The sequence below is a fragment of the Oryzias latipes genome, chromosome 8, assembly GCF_053564925.1.
Source record: "Oryzias latipes strain Hd-rR chromosome 8, Olatipes_Hd-rR_3.1".
Taxonomy (NCBI): domain Eukaryota; kingdom Metazoa; phylum Chordata; class Actinopteri; order Beloniformes; family Adrianichthyidae; genus Oryzias; species Oryzias latipes.
Genome location: NC_136244.1, coordinates 3,980,390 through 3,992,222, shown reverse-complemented (window position 1 = coordinate 3,992,222; position 11,833 = coordinate 3,980,390). Strand labels below are relative to the sequence as shown.

General features: G+C 40.2%; 1 protein-coding gene across 1 annotated transcript; it reads right to left on the bottom strand.

Moving 5' to 3' along the window:
- Positions 1-223: 223 nt before the first annotated feature.
- LOC101162131 (uncharacterized) lies at positions 224-11,063 on the bottom strand. The gene is made up of 4 exons (XM_004071984.5): positions 10,987-11,063; positions 3,791-6,046; positions 2,147-2,223; positions 224-1,724 (listed from the first exon to the last, which is right to left on the bottom strand). The coding sequence occupies exons 2-4, from the start codon at positions 6,012-6,014 to the stop codon at positions 1,623-1,625; spliced, it is 2,403 nt and encodes an 800-aa protein (XP_004072032.1). The 5' UTR covers positions 6,015-6,046; positions 10,987-11,063; the 3' UTR covers positions 224-1,622.
- Positions 11,064-11,833: the final 770 nt, after the last annotated feature.

Sequence of the window (11,833 nt, the reverse complement as noted above, 5' to 3'; positions counted from 1 at the left end):
TAAATGTAAACTAATAATCCAATTTTTTTTTGGAACAAAATGTACTAACAATTCACAGTTACATCAGTTCTTTAATTTGTTAAAAAATAGAATTTTACAGTCACTTATTCTGAAAGATGGTCGTTTTTAGGAGACGAGTTTTGTCTGTAATGTTGATCATAGAAACACTTCACCTGTGAGAGACAGAAAAAAAGAGGATTCCAGGAAATGACGTTGTTTGATTTTTAAACAATTTATTTATATCATGGAGCAGAAAATAATGATGTATCTCTTACAAACAAACAAGAATTCTGTTCCTCTCAGACTTTTTGGTTCTCCTTTGAGAAGCTCTTTTTCCACCACTGGTTATCTGTATAAAAGACTACTGTCCGCATCCTTAAACAGTCAGATTGGCACTTCTCCACTATGACCAAAGAGCTGTCAAAGGACACCAGGGACAAGATTGTAGACCGGAACAAGACTGGGATGAACCCATCTACTATAAAATAGCAGCTTGATGAGGAGAGATCAACTGTTGGAGCAATTATTAGAAAAATAGTTAATGAAAAATATACCTAACAGCGGTTACTATAGTAACACACGACATCATGGATTCAAATCCTGCAGAGCTCCAAAGGTTCCCCTGCAAGCCAATACATGTTTAGAGCCATCGAAAGTTCTCCTGAGACCATTTGGATGATCCAGAGGAGGGTTGGGGAAGGTCATGTTTTCAGATGATGGGGAGGGGAAACAATGCTGAAGAACACCAAACCCACTATGAAGCATGGGGGTGGAAACATCATGTTTAGGGATACTTTTAAAGAGGACAGGGTGACTGATTTGTTTCAATCAGCAAAATCGTTAGCTGGCGGATCGGATGGGGCCATGGATGGTGAGATATGGGTCAAAAAACTTCCATCAGTGAGAACATTGAGGATGAAAAATGTCTGGCTCTTCCAGCATGACACTGGTGCCAAACACATCGTCATGGCAACAAAGTGGTGGCCACATAAAAACCTTTGAATGTTTTGGAGTGGTCTCTGAATCCCAAGTCTAAAGGAACAAGTGAAGGGAGTTGAAAGTCCATGTTTTCCAGCAATGACCTAAAAACTTGACAGCTCTTGAGGAGATCTGCATGGAACAATGGACCAAAATAGCAGCTACTGTGCAAACCTGGCGGAGACCTACAGAAAACATTTACCAAATATTTATTTTCTGCTCTGTTATATAAATAAAAAAAATCAAATTATGTGATTTCCTGGATTCTTTGTTTACATGATGTCTCTCACAGTTGAAGTGTATCTCTGATGTACATCACAGACCAAACTCAGCTTTGTAAGTGGAACAACATGCAGACAGGATGAACCACAAATTCTGTTTTGACTCAGTGTGGGAACATTTATTACTAATGATGATTGTTAGTTACTGTGAACACTGACTTGTAAAAATCTCAGGTACAGATGACATGTATCATCGAATGGATGTAAACAAAATAGTTATTGTTGCTTTAAAAGATGGCTCTAATGGATAAAAAAGGAAACTTAATCTGGATAAAAGCAGAGAGGAAAGGTACAGATTACAGCTCATATTGTTGCTCTGATGTTGCATGGAACCTGTATTGTGACTTTTATTTCCTTCACAAGTCACTTTTTTTCACTTTTCACTGTCTGGCCGTTGATTTGGCCGGACTCCCAGCGCTGCCACAGAGAAGCCTTCTGACTCCCCGCTCTGTGAACCTTTGACTCCTGCAGACACAGAAAAAGACGGGATTTAGAGCAGGAGATTAGCTCCGGATTCTTGATCCTCTCACTTTGACACAGAATCATTGCTTATCCAAGAAGTGCTAAAAGAACAAGTTTTATCCATGTCTTCCTCTGGATGTTTTTTGACAAACATACAAAATATTACACTTATGTCTGTGGATGTTTGACCAAAGGATTACACATAATCTGTTCTTCAGTTCTCCACCCATCATAGGAACAAGTTAACCTTTTTGCTATACTAGGCACTTTAACATTGGTAGTTGGGTCATCTAGACCCACTAGTGCGCTAAACCTTTTTTCTTCAATGATTTGTGAACCTCACTGGTGTCCATGGATTACATGAAATCTCTCCACCTTTATCCACCTTTGTCATGGTAGACAACAATGCTACAGTGGGGTATCACCTGTGGATGGTCAGATTTCTTCTGAGATGGTGGGGGCCAGACCCGTTCCAGTTTCCCCCATGACTTTTGCCTCTCACCTAAAAGGAAAAGTAAAACATCAGAATTCAACAAGAAAGCTTTAAGTATGAAGGAATGACTGGGTTTCTCAGGGAGCTCAACTCCTAATGTTTTGCTACAATCATGTCAGTGACTAAATGTTTTCTTAGATGTACAGTAAAACATGCAAATACGCCCATATGATCCTTTTAAAGCTTTAGCTACAGTTTTTTAAAGCTGATACTAGCCTTAGCTCTTGGAAAAAATGCTAGTTGAAGAATTTGCCACTGGCAGTGACTGTTTAGGAGTCTTGGACTGAGTGAGTGTGATGTCATCCATAGAAAATGGTTTACCTCTAGCTTAAACAAAATTAGGTTTATTCAGTCGCCACCCCCCCCCCCCCCCCAAAAAAAAAAAAAAAAAAAACCCACAGAAAAACAGACGTCGCCAGGTTGGAACCATAGAAGAACCAAGAAGAACTCCCTGTTGGTAGAGGGCACTCAGTCCAGTTCTTATATATAGTCAGTGGTGTTGATAAAGAGTATTTAAGAAAAAGTCTTATGTTTGGATCCTGCTTGAAGAGTTTGCACATTATTTATTTACTGTTAATAATTAATCATTAATTAATTTACATGAAGTTTTAATTTTTGTGTTTTCTTTTTAGTTTTCATGGGAGTCTCACACATCAGTTTTTAAAAATTTCCCTTTTAAAAGGTTAGAAATAATATTTCACGAGTAGTCGATGCATTAAAATTACTGATATCTGACTGGAAACACGATTTAAAATACATACATTCCTGATGTGTCACCAAAGACTTAATTATAGCAATTTAAATCCAAGAATGACAAAAAATGTGAATAAAACAGTTGTCTGTAATCAACTTTTTCTTAAAAATACAATGTTGTGTTTTCAACTATAAACTTTGGTTGCTTGTTGAGCAGCAACTCCAAATCAACACATTTAAATCAAACAGGTTCTTAAAATAATAATAATAATAATAATAAAGTTTGAAAAATCATGATTTTATTACAAACCTCTCTGTGAAACCTCAATTTGATCTGCTTTACGGTCTTTTTCTGACTTTATTTTAACCATCTTAATCAGTTTGAGTCAAAACACTTTCATGAACTACGTGTTGCTTAAGTAAAAACCACAGAAGAGAAGAACTTGTTTCATAAAAAAACCTGTTTCTGCACTTGCTGACTCGGACAGGCAGTTAGAATGATGTAACTCGGGGTGACGGGAATAACACTAAATTCACAGTGAGACTTCTCTTGGCTAACAGTGTGATGCTAATGTAGAATGGCATTTGTCTAAAGCCACAGTCTGAGCTCCAGAAGATACAGAATGGATGAAGATCTGACTTAGGTATTTATGTCGTTTTATCCTCAGGGTTCTTGTCATTTATCACATATTTTTATTGATGATATGGGAACATTTTAAAGCTAAAGAACAGTTTTAATTATTTTACGTAACTGTTATATATTGTACTATACTCATTCTAGGTTATTTGCAGGATTAAAAGATTATTATTTGATCACTTTTTGCTAAATGTGAAAGTCTAACGAGCAATGTGATTTAGTTCAAAAGACCACATGGAGACGAACCTGAACTGTGTGACTTTGCGCTGAGGGACTTTCCTTCCTCCTCACTATTCTGCCTGTCCTCTCCATACAAAGTGCATCTCTGTCTTCTCAGCTCCTCTTCCCTCTCCTTGGCTTCCCGGATGTCTTTCTCCACTTCAGGTTGCAGAGCCAGAGCGGGGCGCAGCTTAAAGAAGGGGTTGTGTTTGAGGAGAGATCCTGGATTTCCCTCCAGGGGTTTGCCTCTGGCCTCCAAAGCCATCTTGGTAGATTCACTGCATATGGAGTCCATGCTTCTGTGCAGGCGCAGAGGCTTGTCTTGTGTGGGGTAGGGGGATAACCGGGTTTTATCTTGAAGTCCTCCAGTTGGGCTTCTTAACCTGATGCTTTCAAGGCTTTTTTCCTCTGCAGGACTTTGCAGCCTGAGGGAATGAGTCCTGGCGATGGAGGGGCAACTCTGCAGAGAAAACCTCTCAAGGCTTCGCGTGCGCTCGAGGACAGACGGGTAACCCTGCCCCTTCACCACCGTGGCACGTGGTTTCCGGTTTCTTGTGGGACCTTCGGTGTTGTCTTGCTGGAAAGCTTCAAAAATAAGTTTTGTCTCCTTCAACTGACGAGCCTCCCCTTTGCTGTACCCCCCTGGGATCTTTCCTATGTTGACCAGTGCTATTTCCCTCTGAATGTCCTGTTTTATCTCCTTCTGCATCCTTTTTTCAGAGAACTGCCACTGACTAGTATGACTAGAGCAAGCACTGTGAAGGAGGGACTCCAGAGAAACGTCGGTTTTAAAGGGAATTTCCAGCACATCTGGATCACCTGCAAGATTGAAAACCCCCCCAGCTCGCTGCAGGTTCTGCGTCCCTTGGGCCACCTCGTGGATTTGCTTCTCTATTGTGGTCACCACTGCTGAAAACCTGTGTCCAGTAAAGGGCAGCTCTTTACAGGCTGGGTTAGTAAATAAATCAGAAGGTAAGGGGCAGTCATCTTCAGAGTCGCTGTCTTTTGTGGTGACCTTCTGGTGTTCTGGCTGCCCAAGAATTGTGGATGAAGATGTCCTCCCTTCAATGTGAGTTTGATCCTCCTCTGTCTTTTCGTTTCCGGTGCTCTCAGTCAAGTTTCTCCTTGTTTTGTCCTGTTTGCCATCACCATCGCTCGTATTGCCTCTTCCTAAACATTCTTCGCCATCAGTTTCCCCTTCTTCCTCACCTCTCGCTCCTTTCAGGATCTGCTGGTGGGTATCGAGGTTCTCATCGTGTCGCAGTTGGACCATTTGCAAGCGCTGCAACAGTTGCTCTCCTTGTTGGATGTCAGATATTCTTCGGCTTCCATCTACTTGTTCTACCATTTCTTCCGAATCTATGGAAAGAGAAAGTTGTTTTTCACTGGTAATGCTGTCTTTTCTGACCCAGTCAGACTCGGTTTGACTGTAATCCCAAGATCTGCGGTCAACATGTCCTCCTCTGTCATTGGATGCAGCCTGATCAGACACCTGTGGCTGATTGGCTGCTGCTTTTATCGTGTTTTCCTCAAATGTAGGTGATGAGGGATTTGTTTTCTCAATGCCACTATCTAAATGATCTCCAGATAGCTGGACGCTTCTCTCCTCAGAACAATCAAAAACCTGGATTCTATCATTTTCCAAGGTTTCTGGTGGAAACATTTCTCTTTCAGCATCGATCTCGCACTGTAGTGGCTCCTCAGCGTTCAGCGTTGCAAAATCGTTAGCTGGCGGATCAGATTCTATGTCTCCGCTTTTGTAATCCAGACAGTGGGTCACAGTTTCATCATGGCCTGATCCTTTCAGAGCTGTTCCGTCCATGCCTGTTGGGTCTTGGTGAGATGGTGTAAAATCCTTCTCAGTGAGCAGTGTGACGCTTTCCTTAGACTCCTTAGAAGGCTGCACTGTACTTGCTGTTACCTCATCCAGCTCTTTCCGTGTTGTCGTTAAGTGCTTCTCACCACGGTGCCGGTCTAAGCCGCTTGGATTAGCCTCAGCATCTGTGGGGTCAGCTTCTCCATGGGGAAGGGTCACGCTAAAGCGGTCGGCTGTCGTCTCTTTGCCTCCCTCTGCTGGCAGCTCCTGGCCGCTTAGAGGAGGGGGTGGATTCACAAAGACATTATAGGCACCTTCGTCATCCATGACATTGAAGTACTTTGTTCTTGGGGCAGGAGCAGCTGGAGACACTTTGGGCTGCACCTTCAGCTTGGTGTCAAAGATTTCTGCTAAACTCTCTGATTCCTCGTCCATGTTGTTGTTTTTACCCTCAAGCCTCCATTATACTGAAACAAAAAAAGAGTCAAGATGACAGAGCTTTAAAGGAAACAAGCACTAACATTAGATGACGGCACAAACTATTAACGCCTTCTCAAATAACAAAAAAGAAGATATAAGCGCTGAATTTGAATTGAACACTTTAAATTTAATTGGCTGAGATTTGGCATCACATTTGCTGTTCAGCTACGATCAAAACATGGAAAGTGAGGATAAATAACTGTCTCAGACCTCTACCCGAGGCATAGACATGTTTAATAGAGATATTTCTCATAATACCTCTTGGGAGTTTTTTAAATATGTTTTGGCTTTAGGGCTATTTTCAGTGTTTTGCAGGGGCAGAGGTAAGATGGGGCAAGAGGACAGTCCCTCCCCCCGCCAAAAAACTTTGCCTCTCCACTTGCCCCCCCATCTTTGAGCCAAAATTGGTATCATTATATAGATATAGATAAAAAAAACATCAATACAACCTTGTTTAAAATTTTCAACACAGCAATAACAAAAAAATAACATTAAATTAGTAATAGACTAAATTAGAATGGTATGTTCTCATTTACCCCCCTTCTAAAGTCTTCTGCCTCCCCCCCCTGCCATACGTTCAAATGTGAATACTTTATGGGTTTCTTTATAGCACTTCTGTAAAAGTAGAGATGGAGTAAACCTTGAAGACGAGGTTAAGATCAAGTTTGTCAATGTACTGCTCGTACCTGTTTGAACAAACCTCAACTGAGGATAAGCTGTTATGAGCCGCAGAGAGTTTAAAAACGGATTTGTTCACAAAACAAATAGACAAATCTTTAGTCTTTTCGCTTGCCATATTTTGAGGTAAGGGAATTTATTTTCCATAAAAAATAGCAAACTTTTAATAATAATGCAATGGTCAGCATTGTAGTGTAGTGGTTAGCACTATTGCCTCACTGTGAAATGGTCCTGGTTTGAATCCCAGCTGGCTCCTTTCTACATAGAGTTTGCATGTTCTCCCTGTGCATGTATGGGTTGTGTCCGGGCACCCCAGCTTTTTTCCACTGTCCATAAATGTGTTGCATTGGTTAATCATTGGCTCTAAATTGGCCCAAGGTGTGCATGTAAGTGTGTGGCACAGCAACAGACTGGCGACCTGTCTAGGTGGGCTTCCCTTTGCGCAAGTATAGGCTCCAGCAACCCTTTGACCCTGAAAGGGATTCAGCAAGAATGAAGAATGAAGATATTCGTGTATTCTTTGGATTATTCATTGCTTTTGAAACTAATTAACTGGAATCTTTGTTATTGTTTTTTGTCAAAAGCCAATAATATTCCCTGAGAACAGGGACACAATTTAGGGCTGTGAAATGAACCACATCTGAAGACTTTTTCTGAAACAATATTCATTTATGTAAGGTTAATTCTTTAAAATGAAACAAGTGAAGATAGGATATTATAAATTATTTCCTGTCCCATTTGTAAAAGTACTGTAGACATCTCTCTGGACGTGTTGGGTTGGACTCTATTCACACAATCAAAAGTTTTCCAAAATAGGTTTGTAGACTTTTAAAGAAGGAGAGGGTGCAGAAACCAGACCTGGGATGGTCATCCTTGGTCCTCAAGAGACCAGGACTGGCCCGCTTTAGTTTATCTTGGGACACAGAATGGTATGCACTTGGTCAGGGCTGGCCAATCCTGGTCCTCATGAGAAACAAGCCTGCCTGTATTCCAGATCTTCTTGCCCAGTGTGCTGCTAATTAGCTGACTCAGTAGATTCCACATCCTGGTTTACTGAACACACCCGGTTTAGGTGGTCAGCATGAAGCAGTCCAGGAAAACCTGAACAACAGGCAGGGCTTTGACTCTTGAGGACCAGGGTTGACCAGCCCTGATTCAGACTGCCTGTTCTCCAGTGATAATGATGGACGCTTCATTCAAAAAAACCTTTTAAACTGAGCTGTTTAATTTTTACCAGATTAGTTTCTTCTTCATTTGTCGATTGTTGAAGCTCATCTGAACTCTAGTGCAGACCAAACAACACAACCATGTGGAGTAAAATCCTACTTAGAGGAGGTCACCTGATCTACTTTTCATACAGCTGCAGTAGCTCAACAATTAAGTCTTAAGGCTTTTCCTTTTTTCTTTGGCAGCTCTGGTGCAAGTCTTTAGTGAACTCTGGTGTTCCGGGAAATGTATCACTGTCAAATTAACCTTAGTGTGGTTTCCAAACATCTGTGATATTAAACTCCAGACATGTAGGGCTGTCTATCAGCAGATTACCAACAGAGGTAGAACCATGCAGCAAATAAAGCTTAAGCAAAAGGACATAGAATTGCACCTTAAGGAGCTTAACTAATTCACTTGACCCTCCTTTCAGGGAACATTCGTTTTTATAGTTTGAGACTAGCAAAAATGAAACAATTAGGTTTGACCACCATGAAATATGTGATGATATCTGATATTTTTGGCTTAAAGAGTGAAGGTTTTGACATTTTTTAAATAAACCGTGTGAACACAGTCAACATATGATTATGGAAATAAAAAAAAAGATGATAGAATCACAAAAAGGCTGAAAAGCACCCCAAAGCTAATGAGACATGGCGATGATTGAAAGGCCTTTGTTGTAATGGTTACCCCCTAATAGCCAAAGCAGTGTTATGTCAGATTCAACTGCTTCCTGTTTAAATTAGTCTGACAATTCCCACTGGGGATGTCATGCACGTATGCCAAATGACTCGCTCCAAATGAGCGCTCAAATTAGACTGGAGTTCTTTTTTCCCAGCATCTCTGAGTCAATCTGCAGAGATACAGCTGGAGAAACACAGGAAACAGGGCTTTCAGTTCCGAAAAAAAAAAAAAAGACAGTTATGTCATCATTGTTTGAGCAAATGTAGCAACACAGACACTGAGAAGTTAACTCTGGAGGTGAGGAATTTAAAAAACGTAACAAAACAAAAACATCCCTTTTATGATATCTTCAAAAGTAGAAATGAAGGCAATAAAATACTGGAAGATGACCCTCTGGTCCAACTACAGTCCTGATACCATGGGTGTATTTTAAAGTTGTTTCTTAAAGACCCACTCCAAAGAAAACTGTGTTTTTGGTGTTCTTGTAGCATTTTTCTCACGATGGAGGACAGATATAAAATAACTCAAGATTAAAACTGCATTTCTGAATATTTCTTCATTCAAATTGGGTCAAATCAGGAGCAAATAAACATCTGCCGTTTGAAAACCCTCTCAGTTGTGATGCAGTAACGGATGAGTCCACTTGTAGACATATATCCATGTACGTCTTTGTTTTCCTGTACAGCTGCATAGCTCCGACATTGCTCGCTGTTTTTGTTGCACCGCTAATGCTATCTTGGGGTTGTGAGGGGCTGAAACCAGTATAAACCAAAGGAAAATGGGATATTAGTGGAGAGTTACTTAGGGGCCAACAGTCCCACTCACAACTCAGTGGCAAATTTATGATGAACTCCTGCCGCTCTGCAGAAACAGTCCCAGACAAAGACATTTATTTTTTATTTTTTCTAGCATGTGTTTTTGGTTGTGTTAAACTAAACGTTCATACAAGTAAACACTTGGACCCTTTTTCCACTTTAAAACACGACAATTGTTGCTTCATATTTTTCTCATTGTTTGCTACATTCTAACTCTGCTTCTGTCAGCTACGGTGGTCACTTTGGTTCAGTTGTTCCACTCCGGGAAGGGATTGTATTCAGACTGAGTAATCTCAGAGCGAGTCGAAGGCCAGTCCGATTGGAAACGAACCAAGACCACCTCGAAGGATGGGTCTAAAAGCAGTTCCTAGTCACGAACAACGGTGCGCTTGGGTGTATTCAGACTGAAAATTTTTTCTGGATTATCGGGGGTTAAGAACTCTGGACCAAATGTGTCCAGTCTTATTACACCATTATTATTATTATTTTTTAATTAGAGTGCGCTTTATAATCCAGAGCGCCTTATATATGGATTCATTCTAGTTGTATTTATGTATGTCGTAGTGATTTTGAGAGATAAACGGCGCTCTGTCAAAATGTTTGGTTGGGTATTATTGTGAATACGCTGATGCAGCTAACGTGTAGCGGTGACAGACTGTCTTTTATGTGTTTCTAACAGGTTAGTCACAATGATGTTATTCTTTAAGCAATATCAGTCTCTTTTTAATCTACCGCAGCTACCGCTGCACACACAAACCTTTCACCAGAGGCCTTAAAAACATGTGTATCTGTGGACTTTCACTGCACACTCCTGCTGTCAAATCTGCTGATAAGGGGAAAGAGTAATCGGCTTTCCTCTGTCAAGTTTGACACGTGCTCAGTTCAGAATGGGGCAGCTTGACTGGCATGCAACTCTCATTAAACCAACAGTTTGAGAAAAAAAAAGCGAGTTATGAGTCAATGGTTACCTTTCATACATCTTAAATTCAGGCTTTTTAAGCAAACTAACCCTTGACACCATGTAATCACAGTGACAGGTGGTTATTACCAAACCTGAATGCCCTCTAATTTTCAGTTGGTGCCTTTTTATTGCCTGATAAAAATCTGCTTCACTCAGCTGCATCTTGAAATCTATATTTACTGTTGCATTATGAGTCTTATAGGCAGTTTGGGATTAACAACAGAGGCAGAATCACACAGCACATAAAGCTAAAGCAACAGGACAGATTAATACACCTTAAGGAGCTTAACTAATTCACTTGAGCCTCCTTTCAGGTAACATTCATTTTTCATGGTTAGATATGGACCTAAATGGAACATTGGAAAAGCTTTAACCAACATGAGATAAGAGATGATTATCGTAGTGCAAGGAGAGGATGCTTTAACATGTATAAAAGGATTTCAAACCCATTCCCTTATAGTATTATTAATAGCGATGGAAATACAATGTATTGCAGTTTTCAAAACCCTATCATAAACCTAACACTTAGGAAAAGTAAATAAAAGGTTTATGCATCATAGAAGCATTAACAGAAAGGACCCACCTGACAGAGCTGCAGTCGTCGTCTGCGTGAACCCACGGCGGAAATATGAAGCATCAAGCTGATCTGCTTACTATCTGTATCCTCCTGGGTCATGTGAACAAACAAAATCCTCCTCTTTGAGAAGCAGAGGACGATTTACTGCCAGTGGAAAACACAACGGAGCACGCAACTCAAATATAATGAAAAACTGGAAACCGAGCCTTTATTCTAAAATAGGCAGTTGATGTCTGTATGGGGTGCCGTTTGTAAAGTGACACAGTCAAATATTACCTGCAATATTTTGGGTTATTTCTATGTAAAATAAATAAATAAAACAGGTTTCATTTTTCAAATGCACATTATCACCTTTTAATTGATGTTTTTGTAAATGTTGAATTTACTAACCAAATATTTACTTAGCAAGCTTACTATTTAACCCTAAACAGTACACCTGGGGTCCAAGCAGACCCCAGCACTACATTGTTTGCATTTTTTTGATGTGTATGTAAATATTTTTCTCTGGTATTTTAGGTAGTTTTTACACATCAAGTTGTCATCCTGCATACCAAATACTATTGCTTTCCTGTGTTTCATTATTATTTTATTACAATTTTTTTATTTGGGGTCCAAGCGGACCCCATCCAAACTGCTAAATAATCTTATATTTCTGGATGTTATATTTCTCACTTTTGTCAACTTTTTTAGTTTTTTTTTCTCAGACATGTTTTTTTACATTGATGCACTGATTGCCAGTTGATAGATTTCCTTCCCATGTATTTTTTTTGTTCTGGTTCTAAATGAAACATGGCAAGGAACCAAGCAAGATATTCTGCAATTCAGGCTTTAGAGAGAATCCTTCAAAGTGACT